The sequence below is a fragment of the Furipterus horrens genome, unplaced genomic scaffold (genome assembly GCF_987537825.1).
Source record: "Furipterus horrens unplaced genomic scaffold, mFurHor1.1.pri manual_scaffold_6, whole genome shotgun sequence".
In the NCBI taxonomy this organism is placed as follows: Eukaryota; Metazoa; Chordata; class Mammalia; order Chiroptera; family Furipteridae; genus Furipterus; species Furipterus horrens.
The window spans coordinates 53,256,561-53,282,275 of NW_028327176.1; the positions used below are offsets into that span (position 1 = coordinate 53,256,561).

Below are 25,715 nucleotides of genomic sequence, written 5' to 3' on the forward strand. Positions count from 1 at the left end.
AAGGTCAACTGTGTATTCTTCTGACACATGTTTGTATGTGCTAATATTTTATTGTTTTTTGCATCTATGTTCCTAAGAGATATTGGTCTATAGATTTTCTTTATCGAAATTTTGGATGTTATTAGGGTAATCCTGGCCTCACACAATAAGTTAGAAAATATTCCTTCTACTACTTTGTGGAAAACATTGTATAGAAGCAGTATAATTTCTTCCTTAAATATTTGGTAGAATTTTTTTCAGCTGTATGAGGGTATTATTGACAAAACTGTATGATATTTAAAATGGACAATGGAATGACTAGATGTAGGTATATGCTGTAACAGGACTCCGCAGATCAATGTAATTGAAACATCCATCACCCCACATTCACTATCAAACTACAGGTATACAGTTGTTCACAATATTCCTTTATTACTCTTTTAAATGTCCATGGAATCAGTCGTAATGGTTCCTCTTTCCTTCATATATTAGTAATTGTGTCCTCTCTTTTATCCTTAGATTGGCCCAAGGCTTAACTTTATTGATCTAAGAACCAGTGTTTGCTTTCACCAATTTTCTCTTTTGATTTTCCATTTTCACTAATTTCTGCTCTAATTTTTACTTCTCTTTACTGATTACTTTGAATTTAATTTGCTCTATTTTCTAGTTTCCCAAGGTAGAAGCTTAGGTTACTGCTATTAGAAACTTATTCATTTCAAATATATGAAATTAATGTTATACATTTCCTGCTAAGCCCTGCTTTTACTGATGCCACAAATTTAGAAAAGTTGTGTTTTATTTTCATTTAATTCAAAATACATTTTAATGTCTCTTGAGACTTTTTATTTGACTCATATGTTATTTTGAAGTGTGTAGGTTATCTCCAAATATTTTGGAAATGTCCTACTCTCTTTCTGTTAATTATTTCTATGGTGTAATTCTATGTGGTCTAAAAGCAAGTTTTGTATGATTTCTACTCTTTAAACTTGTTAAATGTGTATTATTACCCAACACATGATCTGTAGTGGTCAATGTTCTTATGACCTTGAAAAGAATGTGCACTTGCTGTTGCTGGATAAAGTATTCTATAAATATCAATTTGATTCAGTTGATTGTGGTACCATTTAGTTCAACTATATCCTTACTGATTTTCTGCCTCCTAGATCTGTCAATTACTGATAGAGGGGCTTACTAAGAGATGTTAGCAGGAAGAGATGTTGACTTATAACTGCCTTTCTAGTATCTTTTTAACTATTCATTTATTTTTTTTCATTTGATCTAAAGGTGAATAATCTTAGACAATTTTCTAACACTAATCATCCTTGCTGCCTTATCCTTACTTTTATCCCTACTTTCTATGTACTTCTATGGATGTTGTTTGATATTTTATTATTTATAATTTTTCTATTAACATTTACCTTTACTTATTTCAGATAATTTTTTGTGGTTACTGGTTTTTGAGTCATTGAACTAAATTTGTTTAGTCCAAAAATCTTGGGCACTACCCTTTCTCATATAACCCCATACCCAATCCAGCAATAAAACTTGCCATCGCTTGCTTTAAAAATATTTCTTATCACTTCCATTCCTACCACTGTAATTCAAACGAACATTATCTCTTACCTAGACTGTTGCAATAACCTTCCAACTGGACTCCCTTCTTTCATTCTTACTGACCTTAATGCATTTGTTTTTCACACAGTAACCAGATTTACCCATTAATATATAAATCAGCTTATCGCTGTCATTCCCATCTTCTAATGACCTCAAATTTCATTTCAGAATAAAATCCAAAGTATTTACTGTGGCCTACAAGGTCAGAAATTATCTGACTGCTATTGTATCTCTTACCACTCCTACCACCAATGATGGACACATCACTGCCAGACTAACACTCTCTGCTATTCCTTGAACACAGCAATCCCTACTCTTGTACTGTTACCTCCAACCAAAATGCTTATCTATCAGAAAGCCAAATGATTCTGTTCTTCTTTCAGTCAGAGCATTTATTTTTCTTTCTAGGTCTTACCACACTCCCTGACATTAAATTAGATTTTTTGTTTGTATGTTTTCAACTATCATCTTCATTTATCAACTAGAATATATGTTCTGTAAGGTCAGGAGACTTGTTTATTTAGGTCACACCTATAAATTGCATGGTATGTAGTAGATCTTTATAGATACTTGTAGAATCAATAAGGGATTTAATATATATATATATACATATATATATATAGTAGTATTCTAGTACTTTTCACATAGTTCCTTATAGAACTTAGAGTCTCTCTCATGTAAACTATAAGCTCTAAGTCTAATTTTTTTCCTCTCTATGTAAAAATCTACCAGATTGTTGCATAGTACCAAAACAATATCTGTGGAGAAAATTAATAAATACCTTCATTCTATTTTGTAAGAGAGTAAAGAAAGCCTTACAAACCAGAAAAGCAAAGAATGCCAGCTTAATAGGGCAACAAAAGGGAGCACTGCAAGAAAATACTTTGATGACCTTCTGATTCTATTTGCTCCTTTTTTTCAGCACAAAGATTTCCATCTGCAAAGGAAAGTTTTCTGGAAACAGTAGCTTAGGAAAATACACAACACGTAGCTGTTACAATTGCCATGTTTACACTGGGTTCTGGGCTAGCTGTCCTGAAACAATCGTGGTAAAAATAAACTTTCAATGTGTTTTATGCAACCAGTGTTTCCAGTAAGCACTGTTGACATGACCATTAGTAGTCTCCAGAACTCCTCTGTCCTTTACTAGTATTTAACTGGCTGCTCAGCCCCTATGGCTTCCCGTCTGCCTTTAATTTTCCTTTACCAATTTTAATGCTAAAGCAACAACAAAAATACACAAGCCAGCCTCTGGGAAGATATCTGACCATAAACTGAAAGCCCTTGAAATAAGAAAATTGAGTTAGGTTAGTGAAAGAGTAGCAGAACATATTCCATATTCCATATGATACACAAGTATAAATAATCCTCACATTCTAACTCTCCAACTCCTTATTCTCTGCTGAACACTTCATTATAGTCCCATCCACATTTTCTTTTTCTAGAGAAATTTTGGCTTCCACAATAAATCAAGTGGAAATATTTTTGATACAATTATTACCCATGCTGCATAATAATGCTAATATTTAAGAACAATTATAATTCTGGTTAAAATGCTTAAGGTCATCCTAAAGTTCTTAAAGCTCTTGTCATATTTTCATACTCATTCTTCTGTCCTCTTCATTAAATAAGTCAATAGTACTTATTATATCAATATTAATATAATAAAGCATGAATGAAAATTTTATTAGTAATGATATACACATAATATGATGAATAATAAACTTTGTTTTAAGTAATTTTATAGGTACTTTGGAACAATCCACGATCACACCTTGAAAGTGTAACTCATCTAGAAGCTGATCTAAAGAATATTTTGTGGTTGATCACCTCACTTTTTTATTTTTTTCAGCTTTATTGAGATACTACTGAAAATAAAATTAAAAGTTCTTTAGAATTACATTGTGGTGATTTGATATGTATATATTATGAAAAAATTCCCCCATCTAATTATTTAATACATTCATCACCTCATATAGTTTTTTTTAGTGAGAACATTTGTTTTCTATTTTCTTAAATTTCCATTATACAATACAGTATTATCAACTATCAGACCTTTATAACCTTCCAACTGAAAGTTTGTACCCTTATACCAACTTCTATTTCTCTCACCTCCCAGCCCACGGCAACAACTTTTCTACTCTTGTCTATAAGTCTGAGTTTTTAAAAAGGATTCCATATAAAAGTAATACCATGAAGTATTTGTCATTCTCTGTCTGGCTTATTTTACTTAGCATAATGCCCTTAAGGTTCATCTATGTTTTTTAAAGGAATTCATAAGCACCTATTCCCAAGAGCATGTTATGAATCACTGTTATGTGGTCTGGAAGAAACAAAGCCATGTTAAGTAGGATACCCTAGACCGTGCATATCAAAAACAGTACTATAGTACTGCAGCGCCTTCTTACCTTAAAAGTTGTGGTGCCATAGAGTTTGGTGGTATGGACTGTCTCTGGAAGCACATTAGTGATATTGGTGATGAATTCTTCCAAGTACTTACAGGATTTCTCCAAGTGTGTTGTATTAATAATAATCTGGACAAGCTGGAAAATAACAAACACATATAAGAGTCATTTGACTCTTCACCCCACGACGAATGGCTCAATATGAATCTGCTGGTAGAAGAAAAACAAAAGGCATGGTGACAGAAGCCATCTATATTCTACAAAGGGTATTTTAAAGCATGGGTATTATTACTTCATCTATGAAGCCCCCTCTGACTGCCCTAAGCATCTTTTATTTCCCCTACCACATACAAGGTCTGTCCAGAAAAAGACCAGCCATTGTTAATATAATGAGAACAGTTTGTGCGACATCAATGTAACCTGGCAGCCAAGGAGAGTGGACTGGAATGTGCATGTGTGAACAATGACGACTTCACTGCACTGGTCAGTGGGGGTGGTAAACACCATTGAGTGAGCGTGTATATTATGTGGCCATCACATTCAAATGACTGAGTAGAGCAACAAATCTGCATCAAATTTTGTGTTAAGCTTGAACAGTCCTCCACGGAAACTATTCAGATGATTCAGAAGGCTTTCAGGGATGATCCAATGAATGAAGTGCAAATAAAAGTGTGGCACAAACACTTCAAAGATGATCAAGAACCTGTCGAAAGGGATCCATGTTCTGGGAGGCCTGCAACATGCAGAACACCTGAAAATGTTGAACATGTACAGGCTGCAATCAACAAAAATCGGGGGCTGACAGTGCAAGAACTAGAAGCTGGTCTGGGGGTTTCAAAACTACTGTGTCTGAGATTTTTTTTTTTCATTTTTTCCCCCACTAAAAATTTTTTTGTTTGTTTTTCCATTACAGTTGTCCCACTTTTTTCCTCCTTTTGCTTCCTTGCACCCTGCCCCCACTTCTCCCACATTCAGTCCCCAGTCAGTTGTCCATGTCCGTGGGTCATTTATACATGTTCTTTGACTGACCCTTCCCCTTCTTACCCCTTTCTCTCCCTCCTGCCTCCCCCCTTGTTACTGTTAAGTTTATTCCTTGTTTACATACCTCTGGTTCAATTTTACTCATTTGTTTGTGTTGTTCATTAGTTTCCTGTAATAGGTGATAGCATAAGGTATTTTTCTATGTGTCTGAGATTTTGATGCAGGATCTTGGCATGAAACATGTAGCAAAATTTGTTCCATGGCTTCTGCTACCAGAGCAGAAGGAACATCGTGGTGCAGTTGCTAATGACTTGATTCAAACTGCTACCAATGAACCAGATTTCCTCAAGAAGGTCATAACCAGAGATGAATTGTTGGTCTACAGCTATGATCTGGAAACAAAGGCCCAGTCATTTCAACGCAAGTTGCTTGGTTCTCCACACCCAAAGAAGCCGCAGCAAAGTTGCAGCATGATTAAGACCATGTTAACTGTGTTTTTTGATTGGGAAGGTGTTGTCCATCATGAGTACGCCCCTCCAGGCCAAACGATTAATAAGGAGTACCACCTCAATGTTCTTCATCAGTTGAGAGATGCAGTATGACAAAAAACAACTGCAGCTCTGGGAAACTGGTGACTGGCAGCTTCATCACGACAACGTGCCCGCTCACGCCGCACGCCTACTGCAGAGATTTTTAGCAAAACATCAGATCATGCAGGTGACTCAGGCCCCCTACAGCCCAGATTTGGTGCCCTGTGACTTCTGGCTTTTCCCAAAACTAAAATCACCTTTGAAAGGGAAGTGATTTCAGACCGCTGATGAGATTCAGGAAAATACGATGGGGGCAGCTGATTGCTATTCCAAAAAAGAATTTTGCAGTGTTTTGAACACTGGAAGAGATGCTGGGAGAACTGTGTGAGGTCCCAAGGTGCCTACTTTGAAGGCGACTGAGGTGTCATTGTCCTATGTACAGTGTTTCATGTGTCTTCTTCAATAAATGTCTCTCTTTCACAGTACATGGCTAGATACTTTCTGGACAGATCTTTTAGGAGTTCTTGCCACTCTATTTTAAACACATTTTCTTCTGTTTAAAAAAGAACTAGACTAGGAAAAGAAAACTAATAGTATTTAGCATAATGCCTAGCCTTAAATAACTGCCAAAAAAATTAAATAAACTCCCACTAAAAAGAAAACAAAACGGGAATAATTGAAATGAAAAGAAAATGTCTCAAAATTAGGCATGAGGAACAGAGAGGCATTGGAAAAGATTGCAGTAAATTAAACAACATTAGTCTATGGAGGAAAAACATGGGTACTAAAGTTAGAAAAACCAGAGAATTAACTACTTACAAATTATGCATCTTGAGCACATTTCTTAACTTCTCTAAGCCTGTTTCTTTATCTGTAAAATGTTAATAATAACTTCTAACTCACGGAGTTATTGTGAAAATTAAATATCTTTAGTTAATACTATTTATCTTTTCTTACAGAAAAGATCCTTAAAGAAGACAGTACTGGTAAGATAAAAGTTATCCATAAATTATTTTGAGGGAAGAATGAGGAAGAATAACTATTATTATCTATATAGAATTAAAGATTGGAAAGCACTTCACGACTCATTTTCTTACACTGTATTCCCAAAACCTGAAGAAGAAAATTAAATGGGAATAATTATTACTTCCGTTTTTCTGTAACAAAAACAAAATAAAATAATTTTTTAGATCACATAAATAAATGGAACTAGGTCTCAAATCCAAGCATCTACCTTCAATTACAAATTCATCTAAATTGACTTCTGTACTTGCCATTAAGCCTAGTAGAAGTGACAGCCCTGGCATACTGCATGTTAGGTACAGGAGGCTGAAGTAGATTCTGGGTCTTTCATCAACTAGAACCCTCCATGCTTTGATTCTACTCCATGTAAAAAATAAAATACAAAGGAGTAGTACCTACTACTTATTTCAACTATGAAAATAATTCATATTCCCCAGAGTCTATAAGAAACACAAAGAGAAAATAGAATGGAACCTTTCTTAGCCCTCTCTCTTCTACATTTTTAATATTTTATTTTCATAAGACTATTTTCCAGTGGTACGGTTGTGGAAGGTAAGGGGAGTGTTGGTGTACCAGGCAATGGATGAACTTATAGCCTCTTTTAGTCTAGAGAGATAGTGAGTTGGGGGAGAGTGGGTTGATAGCACAAAGGGGAAACTGGAAAAAAAAGATGAAGGGGGGTATATAACATGCTTTTATAGTCAAATAACATTTCTGTGGAATATTAAACAAAAATATTAATAGGACTCTAATAAGAAGTGCATTCTTTCCTCCTCAACAGCACTTAACACACAGTTCTTTCTCAAAAAAAAAAAAAAAATGTCAACTCATAATGACAATGCTTTAGTAATAGACTGGACAAGGGAAAAGATACTGTCTACTCCCCTAAGGACCAGCCAGAAGATCTGAGAAAAACAGCTCCTTTTTAACATGATGACAGAGCAGAGACCCAGAGATGCAGTTCCAACAAAGATGAAAAGTTAGGGCAACATCGGGACTAGATCTCTGTATTATTCCCTACAACTCATCAGACAAGTTCATATTCATCACTGGGTCCCTTCCACTTATTCTACAGTTTGAATTTGGAGACTGAGTTTTGGATGTAGATCCTATCTCCCATAAAATTATGCAAAATACCAGCCTTTTAGCTTTAGTGTGCTCTAGAAAGAAACATACACCAAAATGAGCAATTTGTCATCCTTTTCCTTTCAACATGTTTCTCCCTCAGAGGAAGACTAAAATCATTCTTTAATTTTTTGATTGTCTAAATTAAAGCACTTTTCTGCCTGAGTGGGAAAGTGGCTATTGGTGAGGTTGTCTTGATGCAGAAGACAGAAAAGTAAGAGAGTTAATTTGGAGAACTGCATTTAAATGCATTTAAAATCAGCATTACTTCTCAGGAACACATTCTAACTATCATAAAAGTTCTAATAATAAGGAGAAATTGTGTCATGTTATTGAAATAAAAAACAGTGGCAATCAAAGAGAAAATTGTCCTGTTTTGCAGGATATTGGCAGTTTAAAAAAAAAGGAGGAGGCTTCACTGGGTACAGTAGTAATTTCCCATGACTTTTTAAAGATCTGTCAACACAAAAGATCACCATGAATTACATCAGTTGGCTGTCAGTCACTTCTGAAATGTTTCATTGCTGAGCATAGAATAGACTATTAAAACACTCTAGGATTACAGTAGATACCATGTCATTTTCAAAGGGAATATTGTCTGTTAATGAGGTCTAAGTAATCTCTTCTCCTGAATGACAGCTAACCAAAATCCTTACAAGGGCATTTACAAATGTGAAGCCAGATGCTTTGGGGGTAATTTTAAACATAAGGATGAAATAAAGCAATTTCAGATATCAACTTCAATCAGAGTTTGAGTTCCTTTGATATTTTTAACCCCTACTTCCCACTCTATTACAAAAATATGTCACTGCAGCATTCTAAACTGTCCTTAACATTGTTTCAAGGACATGGAACTAACAACAGATCAGATATTGGTTATGTCTTACATAAAATAAAACTCTATGAGAAATGTCAAAAAAAGAAAGAAAGAAAGAAAGAAAGAAAGAAAGAAGGAAAGAAAGAGAGAGAAAGAAAGAGAAAGGAAGGAAGGAAGGAAGGAAGGAAGGAAGGAAGGAAGGAAGGAAGGAAGGAAGGAAGGAAGGAAGAAAACCCTACGGAGCAAACAATCACCTCTAAAACTAAATAACCAAAGTCATTTTAGTTAAAAATCATTAAGAAGCAGAACATTTTTCTGTCTCTCTGAGTATCACAGAGCATCTCATGAGTAAGGGCACAGTGGAGCCCCCAAAATGGTGATGGATAGATGTTCAGACTCCTGACAAACTCCTGAAAAGAAATTGTCTTTATCATCTTTAAACTAAGTCCTAATTCTATGAACAAATTTCCATCCCCAACTATAAACTACTTCTGGGGTATTTCTATCTACTTATATTAAAAGTGATATTATCTCATTTCCTAAAGCAGAGAATTTAATTTAGTACATGGAATCTCTCCAAAAGGACTAGCCCAAAGCCAGTAAATGGGAAGGCACACTCCCCTCCACACCACCAGCGCTTCTCAGCTGTTGTATTTGCAAGAGGATAAAGAAATAAGACAGGAGACTTCCAGCCAAGATGGAAGCCTAGACTGACACAATCCATCTCCCTCCACAACTAGGAAGGAATACAACTACCGCAAAACCAGAAATAACCAAAAGTTCCAGAAAATAAATGGAAGTCCAACATATGAAGTTATAAAGAAGTGGTGCTCGTCCAGATGGGTAGGAGGGGCGAAGCCAGGGTGGAGAGGTCAAGATGTGCTGCTGCTGGCATCGGTGGCAATGGTGGCGGGACGGTGGTAAGAATAGACACCTGTATTTAAGGGGAGGTGAGAAGCACCTGGGGAGCACACCCAGCTACAGACCAAACCCGTCAGCTCAAGATTCCAATGCCAGGTAAGGCAGACCCCCATTGCCTCAGACTGTGAGGGCCAGTGGGGGGGGGGGATGGAGGAGGAGGCTCCCTGTCTCTCAGCAGTGTGTGAACAGCAGGAATCCATTTTGGACCCCCCGCCCCCACACAAAGCACCACAGTGTGGTGAGAAGGGTTGTCTGGTAGTGTAGTGACGAGTGCATGGGGCTCCGCCCCCTATAGTGTAGGAGGTGTGACAGCCCTGCCCAAGAAGGAAAGGTAAACAAACCTGTCAGGACGGCAGGGATCATGATAGAGATCCTAATCACCCAGCTGACCAGACAGCAAATATATGATCGATCGGACCAGCAGATAGGAAATCTTTCTGAGGCTCAGTTCAGAGCTTTGGTTATAAGAATGCTTACAGACCTAACAGTGGATATTAAACAAGATAGGGAAGGAATGAAGGTTAGTTCTGCTGAAATCAATGAAAATACATGCGAAACAAGTGGTGAGGGAAGGAAAACCGGGGATCAAATCAACAAATCAGAACATAGGGAAGGAACAGTCAACCAGTGCAGAAAGAGGAAACGAAAAGTGAGGAAAATGAGGAGTGGCTCAGAAACCAATGGGACAGCTATAAGCGGGCCAACATCCAAATCATAGGGTTGTCAGAAGGTGAAGAAGAAGAACTAGAAATTGAAAAAGTATGTGAAAAAAATAATAAAGCAGAACTTCCCTAACTTGGGGAAGGAAATAGACTTACAGGTCCAGGAAGCACAGAGAGTTCCAAAAAAACTGGACCCAGGAAGAACCACACCAAGACATATTATCATCAAAATGTCACAAATTAAGGATAAAGAGAGAATCTTAAAAGCAGCAAGAGAGAAGAAGAGAATTATGTACAAAGGGGTCCCAATAAGACTCAGCTGATTTCTCAAAAGAAACTCTGCAGGCAAGAAGGGATTGGAAAGAAATATTCAAAGTAATGAAAAGAAAAACCTACAACCACGATTACTCTATCCAGTGAAGTTGTCATTCAGAATAGAAGGGCAGAGAAAGTGCTTCCAGGACAAAGTAAAACTGAAGGAGTTCATCAGATCCAAACCACTGTTATATGAAATGTTAAAGGGACTTGTTTAGGAGAAAGAGGATCAAACCTATGAACATTAAAATGAAAACTATATCACAACAACCAACAACAGAAGCTAGGGAATCGAAACAAAGGCAAACTAAGTAGGCAACGAGAGTGGGAAAAATATTATAGGTATGGGGAACATATTGGGGTAAGGTCAGTAGGGAGGGGGAAGAGGGAAAGGGAGGGAGATGACGCAGGAATTAAGAAGCATAGTAGGAGGAAGTGGAGTAGACAGGAAGATGTTGAGAAGAACTATATGCATAAACAATGGGCATGGACTAAGGGGGGGGAACCACTGGAGTGGGGAGTCACTGGGTGGCAGGGTACAAAGGGAAAAGAAATTTGGACAACTGTAACAGCATAATCAATACAGCATATAAAAAAAATAAAAAAGAACTAAATAGCACCCCTTGTTCTCACTCCCAAATCCAAGATCCCTAACACTTCAATAAATTTGTATCTCTATTTCACCCCTGCAAGGGTACCAAAAGGTATTGTAACTGCTGATTTTATACCATCTCCAAGGAAAACACATAAAATACTACAATACTTGAAACGACTGGTTCCAAATTTAAAGGTTAGTACAAAGCTTATATCTGACAAAATTTAAGTATAAAATGTTTTAACATAATATTAGCAATATCACTGCTATTTAACAACAGGGGTTGGAGACAAATGGTGTGTGGAGATAAGTATCACAGGCTAGAGCCATATGGTCATCAATCTAAATTATATTAAAAACAGAGTGAATGCAAAGCATTGATCATTTATTCAGGTTTCCTGGGACACTATTATAATCATAAAAATATAAATATTCAATATGGTATCACTGATAGGAACTCTGAATTTCTCTAAGTTTACCCTAAGAAACTACCTACCTACTTTCTTTTTTTTTATTATTATTCTCTCTTTCATCAATTAAAAACTATGTGACAGAGATCCAAGATGGCGGAGGAGTAAGTGGAAGCTACACTAACCTCCTCCCAGGACCAGTCTGGATTTACAACTTAATTTTGGAGAAATCATCTGGAATAACCAACGGAACACTAGCTGGAAAGAAGTCTTATAACCACGGAGAGACAGAAAAGGCCGCTACATCACAACGTGACCGGTAGGGAGTGCGGAGACGCGGAAGGGCTGGCTGGGCTCACACGGGTGGCTGCTGAAGGGACTGAGAAACAGCTCAGCAGCCGGGGATTCCCCCTGAGAAGGGCAGGGTCTAAACCCCCAGCTGGGCTTCCCAGCCTACAGCGACAGAGTGGAAAGTAAAATAGTATCAGCTGTGAAAAGCGAAAAGCCACAGGCTTTCTTGCTAGCCGGAGAGAAACAGCAGGAGAAAAAGAGCTCTTAAGTGGATCACATACGAAAATATTTTGGCCACCACTTACCCTGGGCTCAAGCAGAGGGAAGGCAGAGAGGACTGGAGACACTTGGGGAGAATTTGGCACGGTGGCTTTGAGGGGAGAACTGGAGGAGCAGCTGACTGGGTCCCAGTGCTGACTCATCCCCAGTACTGCGGGTAGACCATTCCCCTCCAAGTGGCGTCAGCCTGAGGGGAAGCAAAAGCCCTGCCTACAGGAATTAAGCTGCCACACCCACAGTCCTTAAGCCTGACAGCTAATCACAGATTGAATAGATTAACAATCAAAGAAGACAGACAACAGCAGTAGATCCCTGGAAGTCTCCAACAGGCTGCCTAGGGCCAGACTGGTACATGATCTGACGCCACCAGAGGCAGATCCAGGAAGTGCAGATCATTCCAAGAAGCACCAACAAACAATAGGAGTCAAAAAAATGGGGAGACAGAGAAACAACCTCCCATCAAAAGGAAAGGTAGAATCCCCAGAAAGAGTGCTAAATGAAATAGAGGGGAGCGAACTATCAGATATGGAATTCAAAACATGGATTATGGAGAAGCTGAATGAGCTCAGCGGAAACTTCAAAGAACTCCAGAAAAACTACAAGGAACTCACAGAAAATTACGTGAGCATGAAAAAGGACATAGAAGCTATCAATAAGAGCCAGGAGGAAATGAAAAATACGATCTCTGAATTGAAGAACACAGTAGAAGGAATTAAAAGCAGGCTAGAGGAAGCAGAAGATCGGATCAGCGAGCTGGAGGACAACCTACACAAAAACTCCCAGACAATGCAACAAAATGAAAAAAGACTGAACAAGACTGAAGAGGTTCTAAGACAGCTGCAGGACAACATGAAACGTAATAATATCCGTATCATAGGAATTCCAGAAGGAGAAGAAGAAGAGCAAGGGATAGAAAACCTCTTTGAAAAACTAATGACAGAAAACTTTCCTAACATGAAGAGAGAAAGAGTCACGCAAGTCCAGGAAGCACAGAGGGTCCCAATGAAGATGAACCCCAACAGGCCCACCTCAAGACACATCATAAGTAAAATGGCAACATTCAAAGACAAAGAGAGGATCCTAAAAGCAGCAAGAGAAAAACAACTAATAACATACAAGGGTACTCCAATAAGGCTATCATCAGATTTCTCAGCAGAAACACTACAAGCCAGAAGGGAATGGCAAAAAGTATTCCAAGCAATGAAAAACAAAGGCCTACAACCTAGAATACTATACCCAGCAAAGCTCTCATTCAAAATGGAGGGTGAAATAAGGAGCTTCCAAGACAAAAGAAGGCTAAAAGAATACATCTCCACCAAACCAGCAATGCAAGAGATGCTAAAAGGTCTGCTCTAAGAAGATAAAGAAACAGAGAGAGACAGAGAAGAACATGAGTACAAAGGGGAAAAATGACAATGAATAAGTACTTATCGGTAATAACCTTAAATGTAAATGGATTAAACGCTCCAATTAAAAGACATAGGGTAGCTGAATGGATTAGAAAGAATGACCCACATATATGCTGTCTACAAGAGACCCACCTTAGAACAAAAGATCTACACAGACTGAAAGTAAAGGGATGGAAAAATGTATTCCAAGCAAATGGACATGAAAAAAAAGCTGGGGTAGCAATACTTATATCAGACAAAACAGATTTCACAGCAAAGTCCATAAAAAGAGACAAAGAAGGGCATTTCATAATACTTAAGGGAAAAATCCATCAAGAAGATATAACCCTTATAAATATATATGCACCAAACTTAGGAGCACCCAAATATGTAAGGAAACTTTTGAAAGACTCCAAGAAAGATATAGACAACAACACACTCATAGTAGGGGACTTTAACACCCCATTGTCAATAATGGACAGATCTTCGAAGCAAAGAAACACCAAAGATATGGAGGCACTGAACAACACTCTAGATCAAATGGACTTAGTCGATATATATAGAAGTTTTCACCCCAAAGAAGCAAAATATACATACTTCTCAAGTGCACATGGAACATTTTCAAAGATAGACCACATGGTAGGACACAAAACAAGCCTTAACAAATTCAAGAAAATTGAAATTATATCAAGCATCTTCTCAGATCACAATGGCTTAAAATTGGAAATCAACCTCAAGGAAAAAACTCAAAAACATTCAAACTCATGGAGAATGAATAACATGCTATTAAATAATGAATGGGTTAACAATGACATCAAGGAAGAAATCAAAAAGTTTCTGGAAACTAATGATAATGAACACACAACAACCCAAAACCTATGGGATACAGCGAAAGCAGTCCTAAGAGGAAAGTTCATAGCAATACAGGCCTACCTAAAAAAGCTAGAGGAATATCTAATAAAAAATTTAACCCTACAGCTACAAGATCTAGAGGAAGAACAACAAGCAAAGCCCAGATCAAGTAGAAGGAAGGAAATCATCAAGATCAGAGCAGAATTAAATGACATAGAGTCTAAACTAACAATTCAAAAGATCAACAAAAGTAGGAGCTGGTTCTTTGAAAAAATAAACAAAATTGACAAGCCTTTAAGCAGGCTCATCAAGAAAAAAAGAGAGAGGACCCAAATAAATAAAATCAGAAATGAAAGAGGAGAAATCACAACTGATACCACAGAAATACAAAGGATTATAAGAAATTATTATGAACAACTGTATGGCAAGAAATTTGACAACCTAGAGGAAATGGACAGATTCCTGGAAACCTATAGTCTTCCCAAACTGAATCAAGAAGAAGCAGAAAGTCTGAATAGACCAATAACAGCTAGTGAAATTGAAGCAGTAATCAAAAAACTCCCAGCACACAAAAGCCCTGGACCGGATGGCTTCACAAGTGAATTCTACAAAACATTTAGGAAAGAACTAACTCCTATCCTTCTCAGACTATTCCAAAAGATACAAGAAGAGGGAAGACTGCCAAACTCATTCTATGAAGCCAGTATAACCCTAATTCCAAAACCAGGTCAAGACACAACAAAGAAAGAAAACTACAGGCCAATATCGCTGATGAACATAGATGCTAAAATCCTCAACAAAATATTGGCAAACCGGATCCAGCAACACATTAGAAAGATCATACACCACGATCAAGTAGGATTCATCCCAGGGATGCAAGGATGGTTTAACATTCGTAAATCAATAAACGTAATACACCACATAAACAAAATGAAAGACAAAAACCACATGATAATATCAATAGATGCAGAAAAAGCATTTGATAAAGTACAACACCCATTTATGATAAAAACTCTCAGCAAAATGGGAATAGAGGGAGCATACCTCAACATAATAAAGGCCATATATGAGAAACCTGAAGCCAACATCATACTCAATGGGCAAAAACTGAGAGCATTCCCCCTGAGATCAGGAACAAGACAAGGATGTCCACTCTCCCCACTCCTATTCAACATAGTCTTGGAAGTTCTAGCCACCGCAATCAGACAAGAAAGAGAAATAAAAGGCATCCAAATTGGAAAAGAGGAAGTAAAACTGTCATTATTTGCAGATGACATGATAGTGTACATAGAAAACCCTATAGACTCCACAAAAAAACTACTCGACCTAATAAGTGAATTCGGCAAAATAGCAGGATACAAAGTCAATATTAAGAAATCAAAGGCATTTTTATACACCAACAATAAAAACTCAGAGATAGAAACTGAAAGAAAAATTCAATTTACCATAGCAACAAGAAAAATAAAATACCTAGGAATAAACTTAACCAAGGAGGTAAAAGACCTGTACTCAGAAAACTACATAACATTGAAGAAAGAAATTAAAGAAGATACAAATAAATGGAAGCATATACCATGCTCATGGATGGGAAGAATCAACATCATTAAAATGTCCATACTACCCAAAGCAATTTATAGATTCAATGCAATCCCTATTAAAATACCAGCAACATATTTCACAGACCTAGAACAAATACTTCAAAAATTTATATGGAACCAAAAAAGAGCCCGAATAGCCACAGCAATTATGAGGAAGAAGAACACAGTAGGAGGAATCACAATACCTGATATCAAACTATACTACAAGGCCACGGTAATCAAAACAGTCTGGTAGTGGCATAAAAACAGACATATAGATCAATGGAACAGAATAGAGAGCCCAGAAATAAACCCAGGTTCATATGGTCAACTAATATTTGACAAAGGGGGAAAGAACATCAAATGGAGTGAAAAGAGCCTCTTCAACAAATGGTGTTGGGAGAACTGGACAGGGACATGCAAAAAAATGAAACTAGACCACCAACTTACACCATACACCAGAATAAACTCAAAATGGATCAAAGACTTAAATGTAAGCCGTGATACCATAAAAGTCCTAGAGGAAAAAATAGGCAGGAAAATTTCAGATATCCCACGTAGCAACATTTTCACTGATATATCTCCTAAGGCAAGGGAAATAAAGGAAAGAATAAACAAATGGGACTACATCAAACTAAAAAGTTTCTGCTCAGCTAAAGAAAACATCAGCAAGATGAAAAGGAAACCAACCATATGGGAAAATATATTCGCCAATGACATCTCAGACAAGGGATTGATCTCCAAAATATATAAAGAACTCATACGACTCAACACCAAGAAGACAGACAACCCAATTAAAAAATGGGCAAAGGACCTGAACAAACACTTCTCCAAAGAAGACATACGGAGGGCCCATAGACATATGAAAATATGCTCAACATCACTAGCCATCAGAGAGATGCAAATAAAAACCACAATGAGATACCACCTCACACCAGTCAGAATGGCCATAATCAACAAATCAACAAACAACTTGTGCTGGAGAGGATGCGGAGAAACGGGAACCCTGGTGCATTGCTGGTGGGAATGCAGACTGGTGCAGCCACTATGGAAAACAGTTTGGAATTTCCTCAAAAAACTAAAAATGGAACTGCCTTTTGAACCAGCAATTCCATTACTGGGATTATATCCGAAAAATCCTGAAACACCAATCCAAAAGAACCTATGCACTCCAATGTTCATAGCAGCACTATTTACAATAGCCAAGTGCTGGAAACAACCTAAATGACCATCTGTAGATGAGTGGATCAAAAAACTGTGGTACATTTACACAATGGAGTTCTATGTAGCAGAAAGAAAGAAGGAACCTCTACCATTTGCAACAACATGGATGGAACTAGAGAGAATTATGCTTAGCGAAATAAGCCAGGCAACGAAAGAAAAATACGTTATGCTGTCACCTATTACAGGAAACTAATGAACAACACAAACAAATGAGCAAAATTGAACCAGAGGTATGTAAACAAGGAGTAGACTAACAGTAACAAGGGGGGAGGGGGGAGGGAGAAAAGGGGGTAAGAAGGGGAAGTGTAAAATCAAAGAACATGTATAAATGACCCACAGACATGGGCAACTGAGTGGGGACTGAATGTGGGGGAAGGGAGGGGCAGGATACAGGGAAGCAAGAGGGGGAAAAAAAAAGTGAGACAACTGTAATGGAAAAACAAACAAAAAAAATTTTTTTAGTGGGGGAAAATGAAAATATGAAGAATGGAAATGCCAGTTCAGTGAATATTAGGACAAAGATTTTCCTTCACGTTGTATATTTTTCTCCCTATTTGATCTCTCCAGAGTTTGGCATTCTAAACAAGTAAGTAATGACTTAAGTTTCTTTGCATAGACCTAATAAGACCAGTTGTTAATAGAGGTTCCTTTTTCTGAACAAGCCTTTGACTGGAATGTCAAGCCTAAAGGAGACATGCTTGGGCTCATGTTGTTACCAAAAAGCCCTAAGGAACTGGGAATGACTTTCAAAGGTAATAAAAGCCCGCGAAATAAAAGGCCTGCTGCCATGGTTGGTTGTGCGGTCCACAGCAATCTCTCCAGGGAAGGAACGAAGGTTGTTTTCCTGAAAGATGGCTAGAAGGGACCTTAAGGCACAATGGAAAACCAGAAAGACTTGGAAAGGACAGGTGTGTACAGGCAAGGATGAATGCCAGGTATGTGGCCCAGCTTCTGTGCACTGAAGAGCAGACTGAGGGCCACCCTAAATGTTCCTTGGGTAAGTTCCAGCAAAACAGAACTAAAGATCATAAGTGATCATTTGCTGCTCTTGTTATGCTTATGCAAATGAACAGGATAAATTAAAAATGGACTTAATGTAGTCCCTTTAAAGACAAGGAGAGTAATCTTAGGGAGAAAAATCAGTATTCAAGGAAAATCACAATGATCAGTGGCAGACTGTAAAGTAGGGCAGCTAACCGTCTTAAAAGTTTCTTCTCATTTAAAAAATGGTTTCACTTGAAAATTAAACCATATCTGTGATATCACCAAAGAGATTCAATTTGCAGGCAAGTAGAATGTCAAGTGCCTTGCAACTGGATGTCTTCCCAATAAGACAGTCTTACAGATTTAGAGACTTTTTTGTTGGTTATGTTACATAAATTAACATGTGTTTTCTGTTTTCAAAGGGCATAAGCCTATTACCGCATTACCTGAGTGATTGTCTGTATGCATAAGCCTCACTTAATCCTCTCTGCAGCGCTGCCTCCGGAGACTCAACAGTTTGGCTGAACTAAATGGCTGAGTTGGTGAAGAATGGGGTGGTCTGTGGGCTTCACTTTAAAACTGAATTCTCTTTTCTATCCTAATGGCTTGGACAGAAAGGGCCCAGAGGTCTGAGAGGGGGGAAACATAAACTATTTCCCTCAGCCCAAACTAAATAAAATGGGCAAAAGGGTTTTGGACAGGAGAGATGTGCCTAGCACACCTTCCTCCAAAGAAGCCCCCCCTTTTTTTTTTTTTTTTTTTTTTCTCCTAATGTGGAACATTGAAAAATTAATCCCTGCCTTTTGCCACCTAGTAGTTATGGATTGAATGATGCTTTTTAACCCTTTTTGCCAAATCTGTTGCCCCCAGAACACAACAAGGATGCCAGCCTGCTAAACCAAGCACGCCGTTGTCCGGAGACAGCCAACTGACCTGGAGTCTGCACAATCCTTCCCCATGTGGGAAGGCCACCCTCCCCTCCACACCCCCACTGTTATTAGGGATTTCTGGACCCAAGGGTAGGTAGGACGACGACCATGTCCAGCTTGAAGCAGCTAGAGGAGCTTGAGACCTTCGCCCATTGTCCTTTACAAGATTACAAAGGGTCTTAATATCTGAGAGGGAGGGATAGTTATTTTTTACGAACCATGGGTATGGACTTGGGGGGGGATGCTGGGGGAGGGAGATACTGGGTGGAGGGGAGTAAAGGGGAAAAAATTGGAACTACTGTAACAACATAATCAATAAAATATACTTTAAAAAAAAAAAAAAAAAAAAAACTATGTGCCAAGGAACTGGGATACAGCTGGACAACATTATACACAAGACGAAGTCCCTGACCTCATGGTCATTATAGTAAACATATACCCATAGAAACACATAGTATAATGCCAGGTAGCAATAAGCACTGAGAAGTGAGAACAAGGAGGAACATGGTAATGGGAGGTCTGAGCTACTTTGAGGTAGTGTGGTCAAGGAAGGTCTCCTTAAGGAAATGACATTTGAATAGGGACTTAAAGTGAAGGTAAAATATGTCTATCATCAATAATATATAAGTCCTTTTAAATCCAATTTACATCTTAAACCTTTCTATTAATATAGTCCCTGCAAATAAGTAGGATGTCCTTTGATTCATCTTAAAACTTCTTTCAAATTTAACTAATTCGCTAATATTCTGAGATTAATAAACTAGCAGTTTATTTCCTTTCTCTCTATGATATTAATGTTTTTAAATTAGTGTAGTAAAAGAACAAAAGTCCAGAAAAAATATTTTCAACCTCATTTCAAATCTTATGTTTAAAAGAAGATGTATTTTGAAACTTAAATCTTATTTCCAAATGAATTACTGGTTGGCTGGTTTTAGGCAACGTTATTCTCTATTTCATCTTAAAATTTAGGTAAATACGATTTCACTCGTATGCAGGATCTAATGCACAAACTGAACTAACAAGGAAAATGGGGACAGACTCACAGATGGAGAGCAGGATGACAGCTAGTGGGGGAGGTTTGAGAGTAGAGGGATTGAGCAAAAAGGAAAAAGGACTCAGGGACATGGACAACAGTGTGGTGATTGCAAGGGGGGGGGGGTAAAGGGGACTATAATATAAGAAAATACAGTAAAGATTAATTTTTTTTAATTGAGGTAATAACATCAATATGATACCTAAGAAGTAATAAATACATTATAATTAAATATAAGTACTAATATAAATAATATAGTATGAAGTATAATATATACCAAATTCCTGAAGGCAATTATTGATATGGACTTAATCATACCTCCAACTAAATATGGCTTAAGAAAATACATAGCCAAGCTGGCTAGTCTCACTCTAATTCATATCCACTAGCCAAAGTGGGCACTGAATGCTACCAAATAATCACATAATCAAGAACAAATCAATTTTGTTTTCCATACGCCCAGAGATACTTTATCCTTCAACTCCAACATTTGCTCTTGAGGCCCACTTTCAGCTGAAGACCTTTCTTTTACTGAAAAAACTGAGCACTTGGAACCTACCCCCAAAATATATACTCAACCACCCCCTGTGCATCCATAGCTCTGATTCTCACCTGTTACAAGAGGTGAACTTTAAACGACTTAAAGCCAATCCCTTTAATTAATTGTGCACTAGGTTCTAAACTTTCTTTCCTACTCATCTTACTCCAGAGACCTTTCCTCTTCCTCCTACATAATCAACTTTTACCTTCTATTGCACATTCTCATCAAAAATAATATGCTATTACTTCTTTTAAAAAACCTTTTGTTTAACCCATTTCCTTCACTGGCTACCACCTTATTTTCCTGCTGTCATTTGTAACAAAATTCCCCCACAGAGTTGTCCTATACTTTCTATCTCCAATTCTTCTCTTTCATTCTTTAATTTTTTTAATTTAAATAAATGCTTCATTTTAGGATAATTTTGTATTTACAAAATAGCTGCAAAGAGCTACCAAACAGTCCACATCCAGTTCTCCATACTGTTAATGTCTCATATTATGGTGTATTTGCCACAACTAGGAAACAACAGACTTTATTCCTATTTCATTTGGTTTTCTCTAATGTTCTTTACCTTTTTCAGGATTCCATCCAAGATCCAACATTACATTTAGTTGAAAGGTCTCCTTACCTCCTCTGCTATGACCGTTTCTCAGACTTTCTTTTTTTTTGATGACCCTGACAGTTTGGAGAAATAGTAATCAGGTATTTTGTAGAATATACTTCAAATGGGTTTGTTTAATGTTTTTGTCATGGTTAGACTAAGGTCATGGGTTTTAGAAGGACCACAGAGATGAAGTGCCTTCTCATCACATGGCATCAAAGGTACATGCTAGCAACACAACACTGATGAGAGTAACCTTGATCACCCGAGCAAAGTCAAGGTGTGACTCTAGGCTGGCCATTGCTAGTGCAGGGCCTGGGGCCACTTAGCAAGAGGTACAGGGGCAGGGGCTCACTGAGGCTGGCTGTTGCTTGTTTGATAGGATTTAGGAAGTCATGAGGCATGAGCCAAGACCAGCCATTTATATGGAAAAGTCTCTGTTAACAGCTTGAGTGGGCCTGTACATTTGCCAAGAGGGAGTCTCAGGGGATTTCCAGGGTGGGGCAAATAATGTGCTCCAGGTTGATCGAGTCTCAGATATGGCATCCACCTACCAACTCTGTGGCTTTGTTGGGGAGGGCTCAGAAAAGGCACAATGGCCTTGGCCCCCTTTTCTGTCTGGGAGAAAGCTATCCCCCAAGTCCTGCCTTAATGCCAGACACTTCAGTTCCTCCCTTTATGCCACTGATGCCTTTCATTCTGCCACCCCAGTGCTGGAGCTCAGAAGGAGTGAGTCTGAGGAACTGTGTGTGGGTTCTTTAAGAGGAACTGCTTGGGACTCTATAGGTTTCTTTCACCAGCTTAATCCCCATAGATTTTTCCAGCCAGAAGTTATGTGAACTTATCTTCCTGGCACTGGAACCGTGGGCTGGCGGTCCTGCGGTGGGGCTGGGACTCCTCGCTCCCAAGATATCCTTCCTGAATTTTTATCCACCACACATGGACATGGCATCAGCCATTCAATATCTCCTCCCCTCCTACCAGCCTGGATGGATGTGGTTTCTTTAATTCCATAATTGTCAGACTTCAATTCAACTCGATTTCTGACAGTTCTGAGTGATGGCTGTTCTATATATTAGTTGTAATTTTGATGTGGTTGTGTGAGGAGGCGAGCTGTGTTTACTAATGCTGCCATCTTGACTGGAAGTCTCCCTACAGTTAATTCTCAATACTACAGTGAATACAATTCTTTTGAAATACGCCAGATCATGTCACTAATCAAAATGCTGCCATTGTTCCCAGTTCACTCAAAATAAAAGCCAAACACTTTACAATGGCCTACCGTGAATCCCTGGTACCTCTCTAACCTCCTGCTTTTCTTCCCCTTGCTTACTCCCCTCCAGCTACCCTTCCTTATTATTCCCTGAACTTGCTAATAACTTAATTACTTTTTAGACCTTTCTTCTAGTTCTAACCTCTGCCAAGAATGCTCTTTCCCTTCAATTATAACTCATCATCAAAATGTTGCTCTTTTTAATAAAACCACCCTTGAACCTCCATCAGACACCTGATTTCCTTAACCTAGGCTCTTTCTCTTCCCATAACATTCACCACCTTTTAACATACTAGATGATTTATTTTTTATTTTATTACTTATTATCTGTTTTCTGCCATTAGAATATAAGTAAGGATCTCTTTTGTTGTTGCTCTTATCGTTGTTCACTTATATATCCTTAGGACTTAGATCAGTGCCTGTCACATAATAGGAATTGAATAAACATTGTAAAGTTAATAAAGTTAATAAGCAAATTATTTATCTTGTTCTAATCTGACTTCCCTTAATTAAAAAATTTTATTTCTGTACCAGACCTGACAGTCATTATTTGCTCAGATTGATTTCTATTTTAAAATTGATTTTAGATAGAGAAACATCAATTTGTTGTTCCACTTATTTACATATTCATTGGTCAATTCTTGTATGTGCCCTGACCAGGGACTGAACCTGAAACCTTAGCATATCGGGATGACGCTCTAATTAATTGAGTACCCAGCCAGAGTCAGACCTCTTTCTTAATAACTGGCGATATGCAATATTTAGCATGTACCAGGCACTGTTCTAAGCACTTTACATGTTAATTTAATTCTGCCAACAATCCTATAAAGCACATGCTATTATTGTCCCCATTTTTCATATACAATCAAGTAATTTGCCAAAGAACATATCTGTTAAGGTTAGAGCTAGAACTGGAACCCAGGCAGTCTGCTTCAGAACATACACTCTTAAATACTGCTCAGCTGCTCTTCTTCCCAAAGACCTGGGAGAAGCAGCCATAGGAAAACAGCTGTACCCGCTGAATGAACTAGGGATAGTCACTTAAGATCTGAGAGAGCAAGACATTCAAGTTACTGAAAAGTAATGTTGAGTTGACTCAATATGGGAAAGCAAAGAAGCCATGAAAAAAATAAGAAATACAGTGTGTAGACAGAAAAAGATAAAAGGATAGAGAATATGATCAGAAAAAAAGAAGAGATGTGATACCATGTAGCCTCAAAAAAAGACAGACATCAGCTTATATGGACTTTTAAAATCTAAAAGAATTGTCTGACAACCTGAAATAGAATTCTGAGTTTTGCGAACTTCTAGTGTTTTAGTGGAAGTCCATTCCCTGTCACAAAACCGTCTCTAATAAGAATAACTTCCCTGTTACTATGGACCTCCTATAAAAATCTCTATTGTATTATGATGAAATAATAAGTCAATATGAAATGCAGTACATATAATAAAAGTGAATAAGTTTGGGGAAAAAAAACAACCTAGACTTAGGTGTCATTTTGCTAGCCGTATGACCTTAGACCATCTCCTTGAACTTTAATCACACGTCTTCTATAAAAATGGGAATAATAACACATGCCCAGCCTACTTCAAATGTTATTGTGCTAAACAAGATAGTATTTGTGGATGGATTTTGAAGAATACAAATTGTTCTACAAATGTTGCCTATTGTGATGATTTAGGTGTGAACTCACTTTAGTTAACTATAAAGAAGGATATGACATCTATTTCCAACAGTGAATAATATAATTATTCAAAGATTTACTGGTTGGTGATGAAAAAAATCACTGGGTGTGTGTCTACACATGTGCACACTACCATAACCACCAAAATAAATGCCTGTGGATTTTCCTTCATTCATATGCAGATATTGATAATGAAAGTATATTTGCCTAAAGAAATCCAACGATTCAGAAATAGCATTTAGCTTTCATTTAAACAGTTCCAAGAATTATGATATACTTCTTCTTTGATAAGCTCCTGCTGCTTCTTCCTATCACTACCTGGGGTGTACAGCGCTCTTGAAAAGGACAATGAAATCAGAAGAATAAAATAAGTAAGAATTTGGATCTTTCTCTTAAGATGTCACAATAAGTCAACAGCACAGCCACACCAAGGCCAAAGCTATTTCTAACACACCATGCTCCTCCTATGCTACTTGTTTAAAATGACTTTTTAAGAGATTGCTGAATTTAATGGTGTAAAAAGAATTATATCAAGATTTATAATGTAGAGATAGTTGACAAAATACGTAACAAACTTCCTGTCCTACTTGAGATTCAGAAAAGGAGAAGAGCACAATCTAAGAAAAGCAGGACTTTCTGGTGATCACGCCAACTTTGCTTTTCTGTCGCCTTCCTGATTATGAGGTTGGCCTATTATCAGACACACAAAAGAAGTAATTAATTATTCCTATGCCCAAAAATAAAAAGGAAGCTCTGTAAAATTAAAAAACTGTTCTAAATAATGTCAAACATGACAGTCAATGATAAAAAAGTTTGTTATAAGTAGAATTCAATTACTGCCAATATCCCACAATATAATATTTTTGTATCTTAAGATAGGGGAAAAAAGTCATTTCAAAACAGAAGTAGATGTTCACCTGGCTTCCAGCTGTCTTTACGTATGGGTCAGTATCATTAACTCTTTACTGACTTTCACTATAATCCTTGACAGTATATAAAAAATGTCAATTTTTCCTAGAGCAAGTGCCTTTCAAACTACACCACCTCTACAGGTTAAACAGATGGCCACAGCCTTTCCCTTTTCCTGTGGGGAAAAAAAAAATTCCTCCAAGCACTTGCTTTTGGCACTATAATTTCCATAAAATGGCAGGTTGAGGCTTCCATGCAATCCTAGGTTCCAAGAGAAAGGAAACTTCACATCTTTCTAAATTTTAGGACTTCATGCCAAATCTTCATTTTTGCTAAGATACTGTTCCCAACATATGCACAATATCCCTCCTCTCTTTTTGAGACTGCATAAGCTTTCCCTGAAGTGTGATAACTGCCTTTCCCTCACGTTTCCTTGATCCCAAACCCCCAGACTTACAGCTGGTAAAGAATAATTTACCACTCATATACATGAGGTAGCTCAAAAACAAAGCTAAGTCTAACATTAACCAAGGACTATGAGTACCAATATCTGTGGCATCAATGATTTACGCAGGAAAAATATGATCTCATATTGTATGCTGTATCTGAACTGCCATTCATTTGGATAGGAACCTGATGTTGACTATATTCTCCAACCAACAATTTTGCTTATATAATCAATGGCAAATCATACAAATTTAACCCAGCCTCTTCAGAAAGGAAAACCAGTTAAGCTAGTGAAAACAATGAGAGAAATAAAAATAGTGACTTT

At 37.7% G+C, this 25,715-nt stretch overlaps 1 protein-coding gene across 2 annotated transcripts in view; it reads right to left on the minus strand.

Moving 5' to 3' along the window:
* Positions 1-25,715, minus strand: part of EXOC6B (exocyst complex component 6B) — a 614,171-nt gene that overhangs the window by 274,145 nt on the left and 314,311 nt on the right. For both annotated transcript variants that reach the window (XM_090281510.1, XM_090281509.1), the window contains one exon: positions 4,002-4,136. In XM_090281510.1, the coding sequence (XP_090137636.1) occupies positions 4,002-4,136 (135 nt within the window). The remainder of the gene's footprint in view (positions 1-4,001; positions 4,137-25,715) is intronic.